General features: G+C 38.6%; 1 protein-coding gene across 4 annotated transcripts in view; it reads right to left on the bottom strand.

The window, feature by feature from the left end:
- Positions 1 to 26232, bottom strand: part of GRM5 (glutamate receptor, metabotropic 5) — a 254953-nt gene that overhangs the window by 58405 nt on the left and 170316 nt on the right. For all 4 annotated transcript variants that reach the window (XM_015279791.4, NM_204138.2, NM_001397865.1 and 1 more), the window contains one exon: positions 6992 to 7227. In XM_015279791.4, coding sequence (XP_015135277.1) covers positions 6992 to 7227 — 236 coding nt within the window. The remainder of the gene's footprint in view (positions 1 to 6991; positions 7228 to 26232) is intronic.

The raw sequence follows: 26232 nt of genomic DNA, 5'->3' as shown, positions 1-26232 counted from the left end.
TCTCAGTGCCACATCGCCATATTCCTTGAACACCTCTAGGGACGGTGACTCCATCACCTCAATGGGTAGCCCATTCCACTACAAGACCAGTCTTTTTGAGAAGAACTTTTTCCTAATGTTTAACCTGAACCTTCCCTGGCACATCTTAATGCCTTAAATATTCGTATCTATGTAAGAACTTGAATTCCTGAGAAAAAAAGAATGATGGGAATTACTCCAATTCACCCATCTAATAAGAAAGATCTAAAATCTGAATATATAATTATGATTTACATTCATTACCCACAAAAATGCATGAATATCTTCTAGGTAGCTTTCAAGGTTCAGAAAAGCAGTGAGAATGGTAATACAAGTGATGCAACCACAGCAGAATGGTGTATCATCAAAGGATCCTTATATATGGAAGAAGCAAAGCATGGAGTGAAAGAAAAATAGATGTAGGTTTGTATTCAGGTTTTTGAAGAGTTTGAGGAATTCAGTAATAGCAGAGGAAATACAGAAGTTTTTCCAGGATTTGTGTAATACAGAAGTTGAAATCAGGATTAGTGCATATAGAAAAAGTCTTTCAAATATGTACAACAGACCATATAATAGTCATCAGTGCCACACTCCTCTGTCAGTCAGAAAAACAGCGACATGTCTGTGTAAGGCTCTTGGCTTAAATTGTACCAGGCTTCTGAAAAACTCAGACGTGGACCTTACAGGTGATCTGCCTTTGGAATTTTTTGGACCTGAACCAATATGGCACAAGTAAGTGATAAACTGTGTTAGAGTTCCAGATCCTAGATGTGGGCCATAAAAATGAGGTCTGGAGCATCCCCCAGATAGACAATGCCCAAACATGACACATCATCTATCAAACTGAGCGACAGACAGGATGTACTCAGGGGAATTAAACTGCCCTTTGATTTATTTTTTAAAAAATACAAATGAATTTTAAATTCATTTGTTTTTATTTGAAATCTAAAGATAAAAGTGTGGGACTGTCACACGTTTGGGGAATATGGGGTTTAAATGGGACACATTCCTTGAAATATGGAAAATAAGCTGTTCACTTTGACAAGGGATTGCCTTTTTATCTGCTGGGTTTTGACTAAACCAATTTTGGCACTTGAGCTTGAATTTAATTGGTAGATTATTAATTAGCATGTTGCAGTGCAAAGACTGCACAGTTAGGTGTGCCTCCTAAATTCCATCGGGGTACATCAAAAGGCCATTTGTTAAACAAAATTCCTGTTGAACTGAAACTCTAGGATTTTCTCTATGGGTTGTTTTGACCTCATGAATAGTACCTGTGACTGGATGAATTTCAGCAAAGAGGTTGATAATTTCTGTATTTACGCTTTATGTGCCTTTCTGTACATTTAGCTACAAAAGTTTTCTCACATTTATCCCAGATCTCCCTTTCTGCAAATAAACTCTTTCACTCTTAACCCTGTTCTTAATTGATGTCAATTTTTGCACTCCTGAACAAAGTGTTTTTATCACAGAGAAGCCACATGATGAAACCACAACAGGAAACATTGCCTGCTAAGACCCATTCATGACACTACTACAAATCTCATTTTTCCTGTTCATCATGTTGAGTATGTTCTTCTTCCTTATAACCCTTCAATGGCTCGTTGGCCACCAGCATGTCGGACACAAGCAGCTTTCCTCACTTTTATTGCTCTCTGTGTCCTATCTGAGGTTGATCTCTGACTGTGCTTAATTCAGCTTTCATCACTTCCCTTTGAGTTTTCTCCCTTCCTGCTTCAAACCACAGTATTAATGCCAGGACCCTGCTGTAAATAAATACCTGCAAGAAGGATCCAGCACCTTCCTTCAGATTCTTCTTTCCATTGTGCCTTTAAATGAAGCTATCAATACTTTTTGAAGGCTTAACTTCCGTGAGTCAAACTTCGATGTTACAATGCTTCATCAGCATTAGCATCTATTTCTATTCTCTTCATTGATCATTAGATCATAGATACTTGGGCAGTATATTCTGGTTTTGATCTGTATTTAAGTTGTATTTTTAAAAAAGCTCTTCCATCTATGCCTCTGGATTTTATGTATCATGGGAAAAATAAATTTAGAAGCAGAGGCAAAAGGATTAATTTAACAGACAGATAGATGAAATAAATCTGCTTTTGCTCCAGCTGACTTTGAAGACTTGCCTTTTTCCACTAATGTCAGAACTTCCTTTGCACCAGGTTTTCTTTTTGTTCTAATGTGCACTGTAAACACCCTTACCAGAAGCAAAAGGAATTTGATTTCTGATGAACAGACTTGCCTGTGAGCAAGCAAGCACACACTCCTAATCTTTAAAGGTGCAAGGGCAATTGATAGCAAGGCATTGGATTAACCTTCCTTGACCTGAAGATGATCATTGAGTAGTGTTACTCATCTGGTTCAAGCTGCACACCTATTCACAACCTTCACTGAATTGTGGTATGAGATAATAAAAAAAAATCTGACTGATGTCAGAGGGGAAGTCAAATTCAATTCTCGTAAAATGCCTGGTGTTCAGAGGCCATTACATGTCTCCTGTTCAAGACGCATTTTACATTCTTTGCTCTGACTCTTGTGGTCTGCAGGTGGCTTGTTGCATCTCTCCTGTGGCATGGAAATGATTACATGGAAACTAAAGTCAGATAAACCTGTAGATTTCTCATTTTCTGTAGTACACCAACTAGGCAGAAAATCAATGTACTTAGCAACAGCTGTGACACCCATTTGGATTAAGTATGTTCAAACGTGCAAATGAAAAACATGCTTGATGCTAAAGTTTTCTCCTCAGAGTGAACTAAGTGCCTGCGAAGGGATGGAGATCTTTTAGAACTTGAGAAAAATGAGTGAATAACAAATGGCTTTAGACTGTTTTTTTCATATTTTGTTATTTGGCTAATTTCACAGTCTTGTTTTTCATACCTTACTAAACTGTCTATTCATTTAATAATAATTCCTGTACTTATTTTCTTACTGTTTAACTAAGTTGCTTATATTGTTAACACTTGCTTATTTTTCATGATATTAGAGCCAGTTGATGGAGAATAATTTATTTTTTTCCCACCAAAGTAATGATTTTTGCTTTTAACACTCATAGACTCATAGAGTCATAGAATCATCTGAGCTGGAAGAGATGTTTAAAGATCATCTAGTCCTACACCTCTGCAATGAGCAGGGACATCTACAGCTGGATCAGAGGCTCAGAGTCCAATCCAGCCTGACCTTGAATGCCTCCAGTGACAGGCAGCCACTTCACCAACCTTACTGTAATAAACCTTTTTCTTGTATCCAATTTAAATCTCCCTTCTTTCAATTTGAAACCTTTTCCCCTTCTCCTGTCACAACAGACTTCATTTGATAATTGCCTCATCTACCAATACCAATCAGCCTTATGTTTTTCTTTTTATCATTATCCCAAGTAGTTGCTAGCATTTCTCAATGAGCTCAGTATCTTTAACTGGGATCTTGAGAAACTCCTTTACGTTTGTTGTTGTTGTTGTTGTTGTTTTGTTTTATTTGTATGTCTGGATTTTGTATGCAACTTTGGAGGAGAGAATGTATTTACCTAAGTAAAATAAAGGGCACAGCCTTGTTTTCTTATTAGGATAAATTTGAAGCAACGCACATACACTTTGTTACTCAGAAGCTCTCAGGACAGTCTACAAAATGCCTGTGACCATGGAGGACAAGTGTTGTCATTACACTTATGAATCCTGAAGTGAGGGAATTCCAGACTCAGAATTTGGTGTGGTTAAAGTTAGGCAACCTGCAGCCCCCAGAAGCAGTGCAGGAGGAGGGTAGGAGATGCTCCAGGCATGAAGAGGCCCACAGAGGAGCAAGCTGTCTCCCTACAGCCCATGGGCACCACACGGAGCAGATCTCCATGCACAGCCATGGAAGAGCCCACTGTGCAGCAGTGGATGAGGCCTGGAGGAGGCACAGCCCACGGATACCCCTGCAGGAGCAGCCCTGTGCCAGAGCTGCAGCCCCAGGAGAGAACTCTGCAGTGGGGCAAGAGGGCTGGAGGAGCTGCCACCTGTGGGACTGTGCTGGAGCAGTGCCTGAAGGGTGGGCCCCATGGGATGGAGCCGTGTTGGAGCAGTGCTGGGAGAGCTGCACACGGAATAGGTGGTGGAAGGATGGTGTCCCATGGGAGGGAGCCATGTAGTGCAGAGTGACCATGGAGGAGCCACAGGGACGAGATGTTATGAACTGAGAGCAACCCCCATTGCCCATAACTATGTGCCATCCAGGATGATAACTGATAAGTGATCTCCCTGTCCTTGTCTCAAGCCACATGAGTTCTTTACATTTTTTACATCACTTTTTCTCACCTTGTCCTGACAAGGAAAAGTGAGAGAGCAGAGTGGTAGACCTTAGACATTCATCAGTTGTTAAACCACCACAGTCACTGTCTTTCCTTTTCAGAATTTTGATGTATCTAGACCACAACCACAAATATAAAACCAAGTAATGTGATGACTAATGGTTTTCTGTATGAAAACCCTACACAATTTTAATGGGAAGACTCATTGATTGCCGTGGAATAGTTTCCTTAATCTGGGGAACTCCACAAATGAATTAACATTTTCTGCCCTGCAGCAACAAGAAAGAATTAAAGCTATTAAAACCTTTTTTTTTTTTTTTTTTTTTTGTTCTTTTACTATAGCCATCATGGCCTACGAATAAATATGACAATAAAGCTGGAGGAAAAATAATTATAACAATATATTTGGAAAATCAGTTTTTTCTCCATCCTTGATTTACAATTCAGAAGACTGTGGTTCTTACACATTTCTTAGTGTGTTTGAAACTCCTTGAGTTTAGGAACCTAATTAATCTGTGGCTCATTTTGGATTTCTTTGTGGGAAACCTTCCAGCGATGACTGCTGTTCCAAATGTGCTATTTAAGGTTTGTGACTGACTTGTCTCATACCCACAACCGGAAGACTTAGTGTTTAAAATAACATCTTTCTGTATCCCTGAGATAATTTTCTTTTTCCATTTTTGCATTTGTGAACTGTATTTTACTCTGAGATAAATTTTTTGCAGTGATGAAGTGTATTTTAGTCCTTATAAAATACTCTGTAGACACCCATGTTTCACACTTACCAACCTTTCATATAAACCAGAAATTAGATTCTCCCAGTGCTTGTAGAAAGAAAAAAGGGGATGCTCTGAAAAAATCTAGTTGAAATGTCACTGCTGATGCAGCACACTGATAGAAAACAGTTTTTATGAGCTTGTATCTGGTCATATCTACTGTACTGACATCTCAAGAAAGAGATCTACATTATTGTGGAGAAATCAATGAAATTTACTGCTCAATATGCAGTACCTGTCAATAGAGCAAATGCAATCTATGTCAAGCTGTGTTGGAAGGTTAGCAGAAAAAAATACTAGAGGAAGGTCAATTGAATGTTAAAGACATACAGTGAGATTTTGAGATTTCTAGATTCAATTTCCACCTCAGCTGTAAATTTACTCCACAATCTTGTACAAATCAAAAGATTTATAAACCTTAAAGGGGACTTAGGTGGGATTGTTTTCCTGTACAAATTTAGGACTTTAATCCCTCAGAGCCATTTCTTGGTCTCACAGGTGTGTGGAAATTAGACATTTTTAGGAGGGAATGTCCCTTGGGGCTTAGAGGTGTGGTTGCACTGATGCCCAGCATGGGACCATCCCAGGATGCCCACTGAGGGGTCCCGTTCTCTTTATCAAAAACATACAATCCCAAGGCCATTTTCCAGTGAGAGCAAATCTGCTGGAAATCTGAAGAAAAGCCTGACATCTGTCCTTTATGTGAAACTTGGCAAAAGAGAGATTCAGGTTAATGCCTTACTGTGTCTGGAGAGCTTCAAAGCTACATCTCCCACTCACCATCAGTCTCCTCTTTCACTTCCTTTTTTTTCACATTGTTTGGAGCCATTTCAAAAATTCAAATAATGAGAAAGTGAGCGAGAACTATGACATAGCTTTCCTTCCACAGACTTGTTGGTTTGCAGTGAATGCCATCATCTTAAGGTATGGGAAAGGCATGAAAGTATTAGTGTACCTGAACATGCATAGAGAAAACTGATGTTACATATGCCATGATAGTCACTATGGGCAAAACAGAGTCACAGTGTCTGCTTTTAAGGCTTGCACCTATTTTGTCTGTGCTGTAGGACAAAAATGCAACATACCTCAAGCTGGTGTCAGCCCTGCAAAGAGTATCTTAAACTCCAGTTGTAGCTCATGGACTTCATGTAAATAAAGGATGAAGGATGTTTCAACCAAAATTAAACTGTTTATGGCCCTCAAGAAAACAATGCAATGGAGCATTGTCTTAGTACTGCAAGGAATCTCATGAGATAAAGAATAATTAACAGAAGAAAAACAAAAAATCTTTAAATAAGCATCACATCTTTCTGGAAGAAAAAAAAGTTGCTGCTGTTTTGCAAAAATGACAAAATGTTGTGGCAGTTTTTGCTAAAATCAGTACAATTTCATGAAAAATATCAGCTCCGTCAAAATGACATTTCCTAAAATGACTCACATCTGAAAGAAATCCAAACAAAATCTTTCAAACCAGTTAGTCTTCTATTTGAAATAATAATTATTATCTGGACTTCAGATAATTTTTTAGTATATAAACTCTCCGATTGTGAGGTAAGGAAGTATGATTAATTCTCTTTCATAAAAGAAGCACTGCATACTGGAAGACAAGGTTTTTGAAAGCAGTTACATGCCTAGAAGAATAGAGCAGCACCAAGTTTTTCAAATATTGAGCACAGTTAGGTGCTGTGGCACTACCCATTTGTTTCTTTAGACATCTGAGTACTTTTCAAATTGTATTTGTTGTCACTCTGGAAAGAGCAAGGGTTTCAATTACAGCCTCTTTCTTTCCAACTGCACTTACTATTCCACTAGACCAGGTTGTATCAGCTCAACATGAGCTGTTCAGCACACCTTCAGTCACACTGGTTTATGCAGCAACAGTAATAACTTCACTTACTTGTGCAAGTCTTGTTGTATTTAGGATTCTCTTGAGGAAACCCTTCCAGACGGCATTGGAACCTGTGCTGCCAGAATTCCTGAAACCATGGATTTCGGTGATTGGTTTCTGGCCGAAGCTCCAAGTAGTAATCATCAAACCATTTAACATCAGGAGACTGGAGCTTGATTGTTATTCCACCGACAGCCTCACGCTGATACCCATCTGTCACATCGTACCTGTCTGCCCAGCCATCACTGCAAGGATAAACAAAAGAGAGACAGCATTGACCATTCAGTGGAGTAAGAAAAGGGCTTTCTCAAAAATAAAATTAGGATCCTGAGAGCACACACCCACACCTGTGACTCTGCCTGCAGTTTAGTAATGCACCTGCAGTGGAATCAAAGAATCATTTGAGGAAGGGACTTTTAAAGGTCATCTAGTCCAACCACCCTGCAGTGAACAGGGACACCTACAGTTCTATCAGGTGCTCAGAGCCCCATCCAGCCTGACCTTGGGTGTCTCCAAGGATGGGGCATCCATCACCTCTCTGGGCAACCTGTGCCAGTGCCTCACCACCCTTGTTGTAAAAAACTTTTTCTTTACTCAGTTTAAATCTCCCCTCTTTTAGTTGGAAACCATTTCCCCTTGTTCTATCACAATAGGCCATGCTTAAGAGTCTTTCTCCTTTCTTATACCCCCCTTTAGATACTGAAAGGAACAACATTTCTACTAAGATTCAGCTTTTCCTTTTCCTTATGTTTGCTTGTAACTGGCACCTTCTACTGAGATAAAATATTATTCATCCTTCAGGTAATTCAAACGTTACAAATCACATGTTCCAAACTCTGCTGTGTATAGACACAGCTCTATACCACATAAAGTTCATGTGAGCTCTGGAGAGAAAAATCTTGGATTAGGTATTTTGCTGACAATGGGATGATGCTTCTCCTATCTGGAAGGAGACAGCCTTGAGAACAGGATCTCTGATGGTTCTGGGAGGCAGTGAAAGGCAGCACCGTGTTGCACACCATGCCTCTAATGTGCAGTGGGGCACGACACAAAGAGCTAGAAGCAAATTTTGAATGAGTTGACACTGCTCAAGCAGAAAGACCAGCTCATAGCTCAGCTGCTGTGATAGCATGGCATTGCATCTGAGGCAATAAATCCTCTCTGCAGACATGACTAATGAAGTTGGGCAGAGCACTAAGCAGATGTCGTGTGTTGCTTCTATTTCTTGGTTGATGGTGGCTGGAGTATTATAGACTTGCACAGCACACAGAATTTCAATCCCATTTGGTTAACCTCTCAGAGCTTGCAACACACTGACCACAGGTAGCTAGCAGAAGTGACTGAAGGCACAAATCAAACAAAACGTCTCAGACTTCTCGGGGTAATTACCTTCTTTCTGGTTTCATAATGGATTTCCCTGGAAGTATTGACATTTATGAAGTTTCACTCAACTCTACTAAAAATTGCATATCTCATCAGAGAGTTCCAAATTCCTCCTCCTTTATCATGAGCATGATATTTCAGTTTTTCAGAAGCCCCAGTTCTTACAGAATTACAGAGTATTCTCAGATTCTTTGTTTTTCCTTTAGAAAGTCACTGATGTTAATGATTGTAGAGAGCACCTTTAAATCCTAAAGGTCAAATAACCGGAGGATAAAACCATCTTAATTTATCTTACTTTAAAACTTTATGAGTTGTTCAAAGCTAGCTCTCGCTATTTCTAGTCATAGAGTAACTGATGTAGGTGACCTTTAGCTGTATCGTTCCGTTGTTCTATTTTGATAATCTGCTTTCTGGATTAAACTTTGCTCCTGTATTCAAGAGCATGCAGGAAATCTGCTGCAGTCACCTGGTCCCCAGCACATCCTCTGTTCCCTACACAGGGACTGAGCTGTCATTACACACTGCAGAAGTCACGACCTCACACAGTGACTCTCTGCACAAGACACTGTTATCATGAAGCCTGGACCCCTGACTACATCTAACAAGCGCAGCTGCAATGTCAATAAATAGCACTTTCACCAGTAGCAAAAATAATATCCAGTGTCTGAGAAGAAAATGAAGAGACTGTTAAATATGCTCCAGATTTCAAATACACTGATTTCTTCAGCACAAAAGGGTACGCATTCACAAAAGGAGAAAGTTGAACACTCATTTTGAGCCTGAACACAACATTTGGAAAATTTACCTTTAAGCTTAGATCCAATTAGGAATAAGCACAGGAGGTAATGATGCCAAATGAATTCAAGAAGCTTATTATGGACAAATACTCCCCACCTGCCTTCAGAACCCTGTATGGTCAAAGATTTACTGCCATTTCTGGATTATTTTGTGATAAAATCTGCAGGTTTTTTTTACATTTATGAATGATTTTACCTTTGCTTTGAAACATTCATCTTAATCTTGGCAGTATTTTAAACAATATTATCCGACCTCACAAAATCCGACAGCTTTTATGAATGCAAAAAGTGAACAATTTTCTGAAGGTTTAAAAAATTATAGTAATACTGAATAGAATTTAACAGACATAGAGCTGTGCTGTCAGTATCTGAACTTTATGAGTTATCTCATAAAAAGCTTAAAAAGAACCTGTTTTCCTGTAATTAATTTCTTTACCATTTTTCAGATGGATATCTTTGTAGACCTAATCCAACAGAGTGCTATAAAATTTATAGTCTTACTTTATGAATAGTTATCTCCTCTAAGAAGATTTATAGCAGAGATATAATTCTAAAACTTTAAGTTACTAAAAACATAGAAATAACAGCTTCAAATTGCATAACTCTTTTCAGCTTTTCCACAGAAAGACTTAAATCAGCAGAACTGCTTTTCATTCAAATAAACATTTGAGCTTAGCTTCTTGGGCAAAAGCTTCTTTGGAGATTTATATAAAAGATGTACTCAAAGTGTATATTGTAGAGACATCAATGCCTTAGATAGACAAGGTGGCAAAGCAAATGCTAGGCTAGTGCCTAGTCTTTAAAAAGACAGTGAAAGTGAAGCTGGAAAACCGGTTTGCATGGAAATGCAAAAACTCCAGAGGTGTGATATTTTGATTCTGCATCCATATTAGAGTAACAACACTTATGGGACGTTGAAGACAGGATGATATAGCCATATCTGTGGGATCAGACCCATGCCGTCCTCTAAACTTAGCAACAGTTGTGAAGGTGAGGGAGAAGGGTGAAGAAAGCTGCTTACTTTCACACAGACTTCTCAGTCCCTCTTCCAATGACTTAAGATTTTGTACTCCATTGTTTGCTGTGTCATGAAAGTTTCAAACTAGTATTACTTATCACTGAAGTCTGCTGGTTCAGTAGAAGTAAGGTGCTCTGGCACCCCAAATTGTCTGAAAGGATGAGCTCCAACTGACATCTGGTATAATCTCCACCCTCACCCATAGAAGTGGCATGATGTATACGCAGGACTCTGCTGATGAAGGAGATGGTTCATTCTGTTAGAAATTGTGATATTTAGGTAAAAAAAAAGTAGTTAAGAATCGCTTCCTCAGAGGTAATTAAAAAAGCTCAGATAAACAGTACTCCAGTAATGATTACAAAAGGGTCCAAACAGATTAAACAGGACATGGATGTCCTGAACAGATTGTTACATGTGCTTTTTTTTTTTTTTTTTTTTTTTTTCCCTTGCTTGGGCACATTGCTTTCCAGTCCTCTTCTGATTTACTGAGCCCCAGTGCTTTTCACTTATGCCCTTTTACAGAATGAGAATGTGCTTGCAGTTTGAAATGGAGCATTTGACACTAATCTCTCTTTTCTCTTCAAATGACCACACATTAACTTTCTTTGAAGGCATCTAATACTTTAACCATCGCTTTTGCCACAGAAGCAAATGCAGTAGCTGTTTTTGAACCCAACTTATATCCTTGCCATTGTAGCAAATTAGAAGGACCATCAGCCATCCTTACGTGAAATACAGAAAGATGTAATTTGAGGTTTGGGATCATCCCCTCATTTTTCCACATTTGCATTTGCAAGTTGGGAGAGCCAGGTTACTTCAAGAGGTTCTCCCATACTGAGGATACCTTCTACAGAACTAGCACAAGATTAGAGTTGCACTTCACTGTAAATAGGGCAAAGAGACAGAAGTGCTACTGACTTAAGCTAAATGAAAGAACATAGACAGCTTTTATGATAAGGTCCATATGCATCAATAATTGCTCAGAACAGATCATTAGGCAAACATAAATGAAATGGATAATATAAACAAGATGTAATGGTTTCAGGAAAAATAGGAGAAGGAAGTAAAGAAGATTTGTAGCCTCATAAATCAGGGTTTCATTCATGTGCTCAGAGATGCAGAACATTGAAGGAATTAGGGTCATTGATTACTGGTCATAGAATTATAGACTTACTGAGATTGGAAAAGACCTGCAAGATCGTCCAGTCCAACTATTCACCCATCCTCACCATGCCCGCTAAACCGTGTCACTTAGTGCCACATCTCCATTCCTCGAAATCTGGGAACAGTGACTCCACCCACTCCCTGGGCAGCTTGGTCCAATGCATTACTACTCTTTCTGAAAATGTATTTTTTTCTAATGTCCATCCTGAATCTTCCCTGGTGCAATGTGAGACCATTCCCTCTCATCCTATCGCTGTTACCTGAGAGAAGAGGCCAACCCTCACCTCACCACAACCTCCTTTCAGGGAGTTGTGGAGAGCGATAAGGTCTCCCCTGAGTCTCCTCTTCTTCAGACTAAATAATCCCAACTAGTTCTGTTTACCAGTGACAAAGATATAGTCCTTCCTGTGATATATGTTTGCTTAAAACCATCAAATCTGGAAGGAAATGAAGAGAAGGCTTTTTGTGAGCAGCCACCAGAGCATTCTTCAAATCACAGGGCCTAATGACACCGAGGAGCAGTAGTAGTACCTTCTGTATCAAGTTCTTGGCAAGCACAGACAGCACTGTTTAGATACAGGTTATATCTAGTAAAACGAGGTAGGAATCTCTTCGGTTTAACCATAAGGTGGATGGGGACAGCTTGAGAAGGTTAACACAGAAAGAAAATTGGGTGAGAGTAGCAATGAAAAATAGCATTTATGACTTATAAAAGAGGAGAAGAAAAATAATAGACTTCACTAAGCCTCAATTTCAAGATTACATCAGTTGGAAGGAATATCTGAAGAACTGCAGAGTTAAAAAGCACTTTGTGCAAACAGAATACATTTAGTGTAAAGCAGTAAAAGGGCAGTAAATACAGTAAGACATGAGAGTGACTATCTCAGAGATTGAAATACATGCAAAGCAGGAGCAAACTCAGATAATCAAGGACCAGCATGAATGAAAAACATGAGTAAGACAGTGATAAAATGAAAAAGGTCATGACACAGCAAACAAAGGACATTAGGAGTAACAGTGACTGGTTCTCTAACCATTTTATTGTGAGAGGAATGAATAAAGAAAGTGTCAGCCTGCAGGAAGAAAGCTACCAAAGACAAAAGCTAGCTTTTGGTATCAAATTTCACAATTGGGAAAATAACTGGTTAGCATAACTGACATAAGCAATAGAGGTGTCAGCCAAGAAGTGTGAAGGTGGTGTAGTGAGCAGGATTGATTCAATTAGCTGTAGGTTCATAGACTAAAGAACTAAACACAACACCAGAAGAGAGATGTCATAACTGTGTACAAGTATACAAAAACCTGCAGCAGAAATATCATAATTTGTTGGTCATCTTGATATAAGAACTCATGACTTAACCTGGAAGGAGAAAGACTCAGTTGAACACCAGAATAGCCTTCCTCACAGGAAAGAGTGTAAGGAACTGGAACAGATTGTAGACTTCAGGGGATGTTAGAGAACAAATGAGGCAGATATCCATCTTATGTAAAGGACCTTTCCTTGACAAAGGGAGGGCAGTGTACTACCTGACTATATCTGTTCTCTCCTGTATTTATTTTAGTCTCTGTTAAGATTTTACACATCTGGGAATGCAGATTGCATAAAAACCCAATGAGTAAGAAGAATGGATGCAAAGAAAATTAAGATACTGTTCCTCCTTCACGGTTTCTTCAGATATTCATGTCATTTTGCCTTAATTCTTTCCTCATCATTGTTTTCTCTCTGCAGTTGCTGTTGAAGCATCAACAAAGAAAAGAAATTGATTTGGGATTAACAGTGTGTCTGACTGTAAACACAGCTAACTCCAATGATGCAGGTGGAGTATTCAGGGGTGAGAAGGGGGATCATGCTTGTGTCCAGTAGAGTCAGGATTCCTATTCTAAAGAATCAAAATAGTCCACCCAGAAAAACACATCTTCATGTGCAGGGTGAAAGAAATGGGGGAAAAAAATCTCATTAGAGCTAGATAACTTCTTATACAGTTAAGATATTTTAAATTGAAAGACATTCTTTTTTCCTCCGTACTAGAAATGTTTATTTATCCTTTTTTTTTTTTTTTTTTAATTCACTGTCCTTTCAAAGTTACTCTAAATCAAAACAGTACTGCTTTCTTTCATTTATTTTATTGTGAAAAGAAGGATTTTAGATATATTCCTCAAGTAATATTATATGTGGACAGATTTAGAGTAAGCTTCCTGACATGTTGAAATGTGAAACCATTCTCCTTGCGGGGTGTGTGTTATAAAGAATGTATTTGGATTGTCAAACTAATAAATTATCATACATAATAAAGTGAAAATGTGTATATTTAAGCTGATCTTTCCCAAAGTGCACACAAATTTCTTCATGACATAATGCATTAAATGCAGAACCAGATGACCTAAATGGAAAGAATTCTATGCTTTGCATGTGTTATTTGAAAGTTATTTAGAAGCCTTTCCTTGTCATGCTTCATTGGAACGGCTCAGAGATTTTATTTTGTGTGTGTGTGTGTATGTAATAGAATAAAAAGGTACATACTGTCTCTGACATGACTAAAACCCAGTGAGATTGATAACAGTTTTTGTATGTATATCACAGTTTATTAGAGCAAAGGCTCCTTTTGATAACATTCAAATTCCCTCATCTAGGATAGTGGAGTAGTCTCTGCTGCTGCCAAGGCTGACTAAGGGTGAACAGTGAGAGGACAAATCCTGAGCCATATGCAACCAGACTTGAGCAGGTGGGCATCCAGACTACCAGCTGAAGAGCTCTTCCTGCAATAGCTCCTCACAGTGTCACACATCATCTCTTCATGTTGCTTTTTTTCTACACCAGTGGGATGCAGCATAGAATGTTGTAGACATAACTCCTGTTTTCTTCTATTAAATAAGTCATTGTACCAAAACCAACTTTCAGGTTACTGGTTCTAGACAAGTTGTGATCACCAAAATGGTGTGAGTCACTAACAGTGAGCTGGGAAATATAGCTTCAGGATCTTCAGGATCTGTGTGAAGCTGCCTGGAATATTAAGCACACATTTCTCAAGCATTGCTTCTAAGATTAGACAAAATGCTAAGAGAAACATGTATACAACAAAAATAGATTCTCCACCCTCTCTTTTGTAAACATTTGCATTTATTTTCTAAATTGAAAGTGAAGCAGTATCTGGGATGAGCTGAGCTGATTTTTTCTTTTCTAAGGTCCCTCTCCCCCTCAATCTATATCTAAAGCCATTAGAGTTAATGAGTGCATTCATTAGACTGTAGTCTCGTCTTTTTTGTTATGCAAAAATCTGTTTGCAGGCCACATAATGATGATGGAAACTGCAGTTCTGCCCACGTGTAATCATTCTACTGCCAAAAATTCTGACCTAAAGCATATGAGAATATATCTGAATTTTTTTTTCCAAATGTGTAGGAGTTTGTTGACTGGGTGGCTTTAATTTTCATTTCACTGTATTTCTCTATTTGATCAGTTTTTTTTTTTTTTTTTCTATATGTTAAAAGTTCTAAAAACATTAAAGAGTCCTCATCCTATTCTACAAAATGTTGCCAGTCTTGCAAAGGTAAATTTGTTTGGTTAAATGCTGCTGGTGGAGAGAAATTGCTTTTGGTAAGCAGCAGTAAATTGTTGCATTTAGATGAGTTCATTTTATAATATCTGTTCGTGCAATGAATAGGGATTCTTGTTGCCTGGCTTTTTTAGATTGCAATTCCTAGTCTTTGTCTTCTTTTCCATGCATATCATAAAGATAAATGAATTTAAGGGTAATTCTAAGGATCGAAATGAAGTGATTATTTTTAGGCAGCATGATGCAATATTTTCTACGAGATGATATCTTAAAGAAGTTACTATGCAGTGAATTTGGCAGATATCTTGCACAGGAGAATATGGGTACTAATTACTTGCAGAATATCCAAGCTTCCTGGATCTGAAAAAGGTTTTGATGGCAACTTACAAGACTGGTAGTATATAGCAACATCTAATTTGCATGAGAACAGAGAGTTTTGCAGCTGTCTGCATCTGTAGTTCAAAGCTGCACAGTAATTCATCCTGATCGTAGTCCAGTCTAGAAAAAAAAAAAAGTAGTTTCCAGTGTTCAATGACACTTCTTCATGCTTGCAATCTTTTATAGCTAGTCAGGATAACTGGAGGACATTATGTCCATATACATAAATTGTATGGGCCATTCCTTGAAATTGAAGAGATCTAATTGGATGTTACCCATTCAAGCATTCAGCTTGTGCGATATGTTCTGTTGATTCCTGAATAACTCTTTAGTAAGCAGAACATAAATGTTTGACACATTACCATGACAAAAGGATTCTGGTTGCTTAGACAACTTTACCATAATCTCTTAAAGTTGATTTTCCTAAGATCTAATGTAAATCTGTCCAACAATTTTAAGTCCCTCATTTCTGTGAGGACTGTTTACTATCTTTGTTTTTAGAGCAATAATTTGCATTCTCTTTCAAGCTTGTTTAGACAAAACAAACCCAATTCATTCCAACTTTCCTTTCAAAAGCTACTTTCTAGACTTGCTGTCATTCTTGGTCACATTCTTCCTAAAAATGACCAACTGGTCCTTCTCTCTGCAGATATGCTTCTGCTTCAGGATGCTTAGAAAGCACTGAGAAACAGTCTGTGGTGTGACTTGGCACTGGGTGGAGATGCCAATGAACACCAAAATGAAAACTTAAAGGGCTAAACATGTGAGGGCTATGATGGACTCTCCTTCCAGGATCTACTTAGTCCCAGATGTTGGCCCTGGGAAACTTTTCATGGTTTTTTAAATGCCCATATTCAGTCAGCAGGCAATCACCATTCTGTCCCCAGGATGAATCACCAAGTTCTTATTAACAGTGTTTTGGAGAAAGAGGAGCAGCAACCATTTTTCCAGGCTTCACATTAGACAAGTACTGCCAAATGAGGGAGTCAAAACAAAAGGAGCGTATGCTAAAAGAAAACTCAAAATTATATTTGGGAATTGCTTGTAGTTTTACTATCAAGTTTCATCAAGCTGGGCATCAAAATTCTTCCATCACTCTGCTTTGTCATAGGGTAGAAGGATTACTGCACATCCTTGAGGTGTATTTGCCAAGCATGGCTACAGCTTCTCTTTGCAACAACGTTAATTCCATTGACTCATATTTATAATTCACTCTAAGCTCATCAAACTGCAAACTTCTCATAATGACAGCCTAAAAAAACCAGCAGTTACATAATGTCAGCAGCAGCAAAGAAAAACAGGAAAAAAAAATGGTTAATCTATAAAACATTTCAATCAAATAAGTATTTGTTCTGTGAACATGCTGATTTCAATCTTCCCCAGAAAGCCTTAATTCAGTATAGTATCTCCAACACTAAAATGTCTTCAATGCAATGTACCTATTAAGCCAGTATAAACAAATGCCAAAAAAAGTAATGTTCAGAAGTGAGATCCTGGCAGAAAGTAAATAAAAACTGGCTCTCTTGAAATGCTATCTCTGCATCCCATCCCTGTGAAATGGAAACAGTGTTAGGATGACCTTTCATACAGGAGAGTCTTCAGTATGTTCTGCAGCCTCACAACATAACCTCATGACCTATTGACTTCGCTTGCATTCATTGAGATGATTTTTCATTATTTCAAGTCTACCAGGAGAAAAATATATTCTGAAAGAGAATGATCTTTCATGAAACATTTGGTGGGACTGTCCTTAATGGAATTGTTCTCCGTTTGACAACCAAGTATCACTTTTATGGATATGCAACAACTATCTTTGTGGTTAATTCAAACGTAATTTGTAAGTATGAGCAGGTAACTAAGATATCCTCACTACTTAACAGATACTTCAGAAGAGAGTAAAAAATTGATCATCATCATTGAGCATACATAAACATTCTGGTCAGCCTGAACTTCTCTCTTTTAGTCATTTTCCATGCTATGTATAAGGTTCCTTCAAGTACTGGAAGGATGCAATGGGGTCTCCTCCGGAGCCTTCTCTTCTCCAAACTAAACAAGTCCAGCTCCTCAGCCTTTCTTCCTAGGAGAGGTGCTGCAGAGCTCTGATCATCTTAGTTGCCTCCTCTGGACCCTCTCCAACAGCTCTGCATCCTTCTTGCACTGGGGGCCCCAGATCTGGACACAGTACTCCAGGTGGGGCTTCACAAAAGCAGAGTAGAGGGGGACAGTCCCCTCCCTCTTCCTGCTTCCATCCCTATTTTGATACAGCCCCAGATACTGTCAGCCTTCTGGGCTACAAGACAACACTGCTGGCTCATGTTAAGTTTTTCATCCAACACTTTGCACTTGGCCTTGTTAAACCTTATTACTTTCTCATGGGCGCACTTCTTGAGCTTGTCCAGGTCTCTTTGGATATCATTCTCTGCTGTATCAATTGCACCATTCAGCTTAGTGCCATCAGCAAATTTACTGAAGGTGTACTAAAGATCTCACTATCTAGGTCATTGATAAAGATGTTGAAGAGCAATGGTACCACGGTGGACCCTTTGAGGACCCCACTCATTACCAAACAGCACCTGGACATATAGTCATCGACCACAACCCTCTTGCTGTGATCACTCAAGTAATTCCTTATCCACTAAATGGTCCACACTGCAAATCCATATATCTCCGATTTATAGATGAGAATGTGATGTAGGACCATATAAAAGGCCTGTCAGAAGTTTAGGTAGATGATTTCTGTTGCCCTTCATCTACTGATGCTGTCAATTCATTACAGGAGGCCACCAGATTGTTGAGGGATGATCTGCCCTTGATGAATCCATGCTGGCTGTCATAGATAACCTCTTTGTCTTGCATATGCCTTAACATAGCAGGAGGATTTGTTCCATGATCTTCCCAGGCACAGACATGAGGCTCATTGGCCTGTAGGTTCCCAAATATTCCTTTCTTGATTTCTTAAAGATGGGAGTGATGTTTCCCTTTTTCCATTCACTGGGGACTTCACCTGACAGCAACAACTTTTTTGAAAATGATGGAAGGCCGATTGGCAACTATATGAAACAGTTCCTGTGGGACCCTAAGATGCATGTCATCAGACCCCAATGGATTTGTATATATTCAGTCTCATCAAGTGATCTTGAGCTTGCTCTTAATCTTGTGCTCACATACAAAGAAATCAGACATAGAACAAAAAGGTGAAGATGATATGCTAACAATATTAAAAATATTATTTGCATTTTTAATACCTATTCTAAATAATGGAACTATTATATGTTCCACTGGTCTAACAGAGAGTTTAAGCAGATCTAATCTATTTTTATAGCAGACATGCAAATCTTAAATTTTCCGACTTCAGTGTATACTCTATAATAAGTCTAGAAAAAGTAATATCAAACTTGCAGTTGTACAGCAGATTGCAAATTCTTTGTGTGCAAAGGTTTTAAAATGATAAATGTTATGTAGCTTTTTTCAGAGAAAAAGTAAGTCATTTTAAGCCAATAATTACAATAATTAGCATCTGATTAATCAAAAACAGAAAGAAATTAATACTCACAGCCCTCCAGGAAATTAGGAAATTCAGTATTTTTTTTCAAACACCACATTCTCTAATCTGAGCTAACTACGAATGCAAACCAAATCAGACCTAGAATAATAACCTAAGCAGGATAGATATGCTGACATCCTACTCCTACTGAAATCAGCTGGAGATTCACCACTGACATCAGTCTGCCTTCCTAGCTCTGTGCTCACATCAGGATGTATCCCTCTAATTAATTCACTGCCTGTCTTCAGATAATATGTGTGATGGCTAGCTCACACTGGTATTACTATTTACTTTGATATTACTACTCACACTGGTATTACCTGTACTTATCCACAGAACTGAATGGATATAACAGCATTATAGACCCTTCATCTTTTAAAACTCATTTCAGAATAACACAGGTGTCATAAGTGATAAACTCAAAATTCTTTCTGTCAACTGTTTGAGAATGTCAAAGCATGCTTTCAGGACAATCAGAGGAGGATGACCACAGGAAAGGTGTTTTGTTGTCTGAAGGAAGAAATTGTGTCAAAGACCTTGAAGCCCAAGCATTTAATTACTTCTTGTACAGTACTCAAACACAGCTTCTCCTTTAAAGTCGTGTTTCAGAAAATGTGGTGAAATGACATGGCTAATCTATAACATACACATGGTCAGATCTGTGAATTCTGGACAGAAAGACTGCTGAAGCAAAATGCAGATTTCTTTCAAGATATAAAGACCAGAAGAAGCCATTAGATCAGGATGGTTAAGTTTTGCATGGTGTCTCTGCAGTGGTGAACCTGAATCATGCTGAGTAACATGTTTATGGCTCCTTTATTGTACAGAGCTGGCAGAAACTGGTCTTAGCAAAAACAAGAATGAGACCCAGGGGTTACAGGCACTTTAGATGTGTAATTTTCTTTTGCATAAGAAGTTTTCTTTAAAATGTGGGTTGTCAATGTATAAAATTGAAGCCAAATGCAGTCCAGAATATATTTGTGAGAAAAAGCATAGAAATGTGATGAGATAGTCACACTTGCAGAGAAACTGTGTCATTTAAGGCAATATCTGCATCTAACACTAAGTCTGCAAAGAAAAAAGGATTAGAATAAAATTGATTATAATAATAATTTGACTGAAACTAGAGACAAAAATGCTTGCACTTATGCAAAGCCCATAAGACATCATAATCAGGCCTTAGGTTTCGGAACTGTGGCTATGGTTCCTACCAATAAACAGGACATGTGAAACTTATCAGTATCTCTATGTCTTTGTCTCTGCAAACAGAAGTTTAACGTGAAACTACGCATTCATCTGCAAATACTGAGACATCATTTCATGTTTTTGAGGGGCTACAAATGAGACTGAAAAGATATAGGAAAAACGAGTGTTCTTGGTTTACAGAAAAACTAAGCATTTAGAGGCTATTTGGAATGCTTAAATTTCTGTTCTATAGTACAATAACAACATTTTTTCCTTTGACAAGAGCTTTCTAAAATTGTATTGTCTAACATATTCCAGGACTGAGTTATATACAGATGCACATGGATGATAGAAATTTTAGGAAATGGTAATGCAAAGCTAAAACATTGTTCTTTTTAGTAAAATTTCATGAAAAACATGCTCTTCTATAATGCAATCATATTTCACAGAGAATGTTTGATAAGTGACATTTGAGAAGTACCGTGTTAACATTTCAAAGTGACATGCACAGCAGTCTGATTCAATTTGGAGGTTTTTCTTGCTTTTCTTGCTATATTCAGGCCTTTGATGTCTTAAATCAGTGATAACATGATAATATCATGATTTATCAGTTAATGCACAGCAAGACCTTACTCTGTGACAGCTGAATAACTGAAAGATTTCAAAAAACAACAACAACAACAACAACAACAAAACCAGTAAATTATGTAGTTCAATTATACGAATATTTTCTGACTACTGTTCTGTAAATAGCACAGTAATTGTAAGGATACATCCCTTGTTTAAAATATGTTGCTATATACATTTCTGTTTAGCACTTTTTTATTCAGGGTTCATACTGAATTCAAGGGCAAGATGACTTGAGTTACTATCCCTGAATGTGTTTAAAAACCGTTTGGATATGGTGCTCAGGGACACGATTTACCGGAGTGTTGTTAGAGTTAGGGTAGTATGGTTAGGTTGCAGTTGGACTTGATCTTTAAGGTCTTTTCCAACCTGAGTAATTCTGTGATTCTATGATTCTATGACTTCAGCGATTTATCACTGGCTTAATGGGAAACAAACATTGTTCCTGAGAGCGTGTTTGAACCAAACACTACAATGAATGTTCCAGGTACTGGGAAACCATTTCCACATTTTAAGTACTAATAGTATGTTTCAGAAATCAAGTGGCATCAGTTAGTATGAACTAACTGCAACAGAGGCTCTATACATATGCTTTGCTTTTCTATTCATTTTTTTTGTTTGTTTTGTTTCAGTTTCTACACTGTATCTCAAGAAAGGTTATGTGGAACATTTTTGTAACATTACAGATAACTATGAAATCAAATCTATTTGTCAAAAGGAAAAGTAATCTTTCAAAGCTAGACACAATATAATGAGCTGAATCCATATTCATGTTGCCCAGCTACAGTTTACAACTAAGATGTAAATATAAAAGGAAATGATGAGATCTCTTCCATAGCAGATGACTGAAACATGCTGAACATTAAACATATTTTCCTGAGTGAATCTCAAGATATTTTTATGTTTAACTGGCATAAAAAAAAGATATCAATTAAGGACATGTATTTTCTTTGTTAGCTCCAAGAAACATGAGAAAAGGTAAATTAAATTGAAAAGTGGCTGTGAATAAGGGTAGAATTAGTAGGGTTATACTAATAGGAGGTTATAGGAGCAGACAGATCAAGGAGAGTGCTCCCCTGTGATAAATGAGGATGGAGAACTGGCTTCCTCAGACATGGAAAAACCTGAGGTGCTCAGTAAGTGCTTTGCCTTTGTCTTCACTGGTGGTCAGGTTCCTCCCCATGTCTGCCAGGACCCTGAGCCTTTAGGTGAGGGTGTGGGGAGTGGTTTCTGTCCCACTGTAACAGTGGAACATGTTCAGTTATGAAACTCAATGCATATAAGCCCGTGGGGCCAGATGATATCCATCCTAGGGTTCTGAAAGAGATGGCTGATGTGGTTGCCGAGCTGCTCTCCATCATATCTGAAAAATCACAGCTGTCTGGTGAAGTCCTCAGTGACTGGAAAAAGGGAAACATTACTCCCATTTTTAAGAAAGGGAGAAAGGAAGACCCGGGGAACTACAGACCGGTGAGCCTCACCTCTGTGCCTGGGAAGATCATGGAGCAGATCCTCCTAGAAGCTATGTTAAGGCACATACGAGATAAAGAGGTGATCTGAGACAGCCAGCATGGCTTCACCAAAGGCAGATCGTGCCTGACTAATCTGGTTGCCTCCGATGATGGAGTGATGGCATTGGTGGACAGGGGAAGGGCGATGGATGTCATCTATCTGGACTTCTGCAAGGCTTTTAAAATGGTCCCTCACCAAATCTTTCTCTCTAATTTGGAGAGGTGTGGATTTTAATGATGGGCTGTACGATGAGTTAGGAACTGGCTGGCTGGATGCAGTCAAAGGGTTGTGATCAATGGGTCTGTGTCAAGGTGGAGGCTGGTCACAAGTAGTGTCCCTTAGGGGTCAGTCTTTGGACCGGTGCTTTTCAACATCTTCATCAATGACATAGACAATGGCATTGAGTGTACCCTCAGCAAGTTTGCAGGTGACATCAAGCTGAGTGGTGCAGTCGATACATTGGAGGGAAGGGAAGCCATCCAGAGGGACCTGGACAGGCTGGGGAAGTGGGCCAGTGTGAACCTAATGAGGTTCAACAAGGCCAAGTGCAAGGTGTTCCACTTGCGCTGGGATAGTCCCAGGTGTTTATACAGACTGGGTGAGGAACCCCTTGAGAGCAGCCCTGTGGAGAAGGACTTGGGAGTCCTGGTAGACGAGCAGCTGGACATGAGCCAGCAGTGTGCCAATTATATCCTGGGCTGCATTAAAAAAGGGGTGGCCAGCAGGGAGAGGGAGAAAGATGCAGAGCTCTTGGAATGGGTCCAGAGGAGGGCCACTAAGATGAGGGCCGGAGCACCTCTCCTATGAGGAAAGGTTGTGGGAACTGGGCTTGTTTAGCTTGGAAAAAAAAAGAAGGCTCTGGGGAGACCTCATTGTGGCCTTCCAGTATTTGAAGGGACATATAAACAGGAGGGGCAATGGCTGTTTATGAGGGTGGATAGTGATAGGACAAGGGGGAATGGTTTTAAACTGAGACAGGGGAGGTTTAGGTTAGATATTAGGAGGAAGTTTTTCACTCAGAGGGTGGTGACACACTGGAACTGGTTGCCTAAGGAGGTTGTGGATGCCCCATCCCTGGAGGCGTTCAAGGCCAGGCTGGATGTGGCTCTGGGCAGCCTGGTCTGGTGGCTGGCAACCCTAACTGTGGCAGGAGGGTTGAAATTCGATGATCATTGTGGTCCTTTTCAACCCAGGCCATTCTGTGATTCCATGATTCTATCATTCTCAGTGACAAACTCAAATTAGCGGCATGGGAACTTTTGGCCATGACCATAAATTTCAGTAGGTACTTTTCTCCATGGAGTTATGGCATTAAAAATTGTTGTAATAGGCTGGAAGAAGCCGTATTTTAAATAGAATTATACTAAGAAAAAAAACAAAAGAATGTTATAAAATGGCTTATTTTACATAGTTTACATAATTTGGCTAATATATTTTCTGCCATAAACTAATGCTAAACCACCTAGAGTCTATAAAAGTACCTAACGATAATAAATCCGTAGACTTACTTGATAGTCTCAATGAAGGTACATAATAACTTTTCAAAAATTTTCATATTGTCCAATTCTGCTCATCTACTAACTGCTAACCAAACAACTAACTAATAAGGTTCTCATTGTTAGTTCAAGGGTAACATTTGCAGTGATTTCAAAAGGAGCAGAGGAAAGGAAGTAACATGACTCAAAATGAAACAAAACAACACAAACAAACAAACAAAACAAAGAATCAAACGAGAACAAAACTATCTGTCCACCTTGAGAGACATTTGAAAGTTTGGTAGAAGGAACTTGAATGCCAATTCTAATTCATTTGCATTGCCAAATCTATTGGAATACGTTTCCTGGACCATTTAATCCCAATCAATTTGCAGTAAAAGCAATTGTGATTTTTTTACCATCTAACCCTCCTGCTCTGGCTCAGAGCAGCAAACCTGCTGGTTTAAATAGATATTTTAAATGCCTTTATTGATCTTTGGAATGCAACTCTGTCATAATTAAATAAAAATTGATTATTTCAACTGAGTATTTCATCTGATTGTTTTTAAGTGAATGATGTTTAAAATAATATTTATTGTAAGGCCACAGTCCTTTTACTTTGCTCCTTTTAATTCTGCATTAAAATTGTTCTGCTTATTCTTTACAAAACAGAATAATTTCAATTATTTTCCTTTGTCACTCTTAGAAAGAAATCTGAGCATCTTAAAAAAGAAATCTAAATTTAAATTTTATTTATCATCCCAGTATGAAATGCATTTTTGATACTTAAAGGAAATAAACAAATCTTAATCAGATTTTTTTTTCATTCCCTTTCAAGTAACATGATAGTGTACTTTATGATTGTTATTATTTTGAATAAAAATGTGTCTTAAGCAATTTATGAACTGGATTGGAAAGGGTTGGAGAGCTGACAGTGTTTAGCTTGGAGAAGAGGATGCTAAGGGGGATCTCATCAATGTCCACAGATACCTGAAGGGGGTGTGCAAATAGGATAGAGGCTGGCTCTTGTCAGTGGTGTCCAGTGCCAGGACAAGAAGTAATGAGCACACATGGGAGTATAGGAGGTTCCCTCTGAACACCAGTAAGCACATCTGTGCTGTGCAGATAATGGAGAACTGGCACAGGTTTCCCATAGAGGCTGTGGAGTCTCCTCCATGGAGATCTCCAAAAGCCGCCTGGACACGGCTCTGAGCACCCTGCGCTGAGTGTCCCTGCTGGAGCATTGATTGGAGGAGATGGACCCAGAGGTCCATTCCAACCCCAACCATTCTGTAATTCTGTGCTTTGCTTTGAAAACACCAGCATTTCTGGTCACACAGTAAAACACTACTACCACTGATCTACGTAGTTTGTGGGAGGGTAGTTACCCAGAGAAATCTGCACTGCTTGCTGACTGTCACTCAGACAGGATTACATTGCAAACTACTCATGGTGCATGAGGAAAACTAGGACTACATGGCAAACATGGCCAGTGAAGGGAGGATGGTGGTGTAAGGAACGCCACTAACTTTGGACCTAAATATACCAGATGAATACCCCTTTTCTTAAATGAATAGGATTCTGTGACCCTCCTCCCTCTTGTACCTCTCCCAAAAAGTGAAACTGCAAATAAGTACAATAGCTTTTCTAAAACATAATCACCTTATCTAAGAGAGCTGTACTAGTCACAAATAATTTAGATTGAGAAAATAGTTTTTGTAATAGCTTTGTGTTGTTCTTAAATCAGGATATATATCTGATAGGGGAGAATAGGGTGGGAAAAATAAAAAAGAAAACATTCCAAGAGAAAGAAAAATATAATTCTAATTCACAGAAAAGAAATAGCATTAGCATCTGAAATTCAAGAGGGGAAAAAAAAGGACAAATTGCATATTCTATGTAATGAAAAGTGCTAATTTTTTTTTTTTGTTGTTGTCCCTTTAAAACATAAAAATGATGAAATTGTTAATGGTTGTGATAAGCTGTTACAAGAAAAAAAAATAAAAAGGACCAAGAGTTATGAACGTATTATATGGACACAGCCCAAAATAATAAGTCCTCATGATATACACATTCTCAGTGGATCCGTGGTAGCTGGTATGAAATCTGGCTTATAAAAATTGATGATTATTGATCCAGAAATTTGCATGTACGTCATTTCCATGTTTCTCAGAAAGCTGTACTTAATTGTGTTGTAACACCAAAATTTTATTGGGAAAAAGAAAAAAAAAACAACAAAATAAATTCAAATTTAAGTTGCTAAGAAACTAAAAAAATAAAACATAAGGCTTTGATCACAGCTCATGCAGTAGGAGAAAAGATAGAGGGCAGATGCAATGCTGAGAAGGCTTTATTTTGTTTAGTTTCTGTTCATAGATTTCTTGCTCTTTTCCAGCCAATTGTTGTTGACTGCCTTGGGACACATTCATGGGGCTGTGCTTGGCAGCAAAGACTTGGATTGCTCCCTGTACAAAATTAACATTGTAAGATATAGTTTTTACTCAGTCAACCAAACTATTACAACCAAAAACATTTTACGCTCCTGGGTTTCTGCATTGGTTCTAACCACAGCGCTACTAAGTGGCTCAAGGAAAGACAGCAGAGAAGTCTCTT

The sequence above is a fragment of the Gallus gallus genome, chromosome 1 (genome assembly GCF_016699485.2).
Source record: "Gallus gallus isolate bGalGal1 chromosome 1, bGalGal1.mat.broiler.GRCg7b, whole genome shotgun sequence".
Taxonomy (NCBI): Eukaryota; Metazoa; Chordata; class Aves; order Galliformes; family Phasianidae; genus Gallus; species Gallus gallus.
Note: the sequence above shows the minus strand (reverse complement) of the source record. Positions and strands in the feature narration are given on the sequence as shown.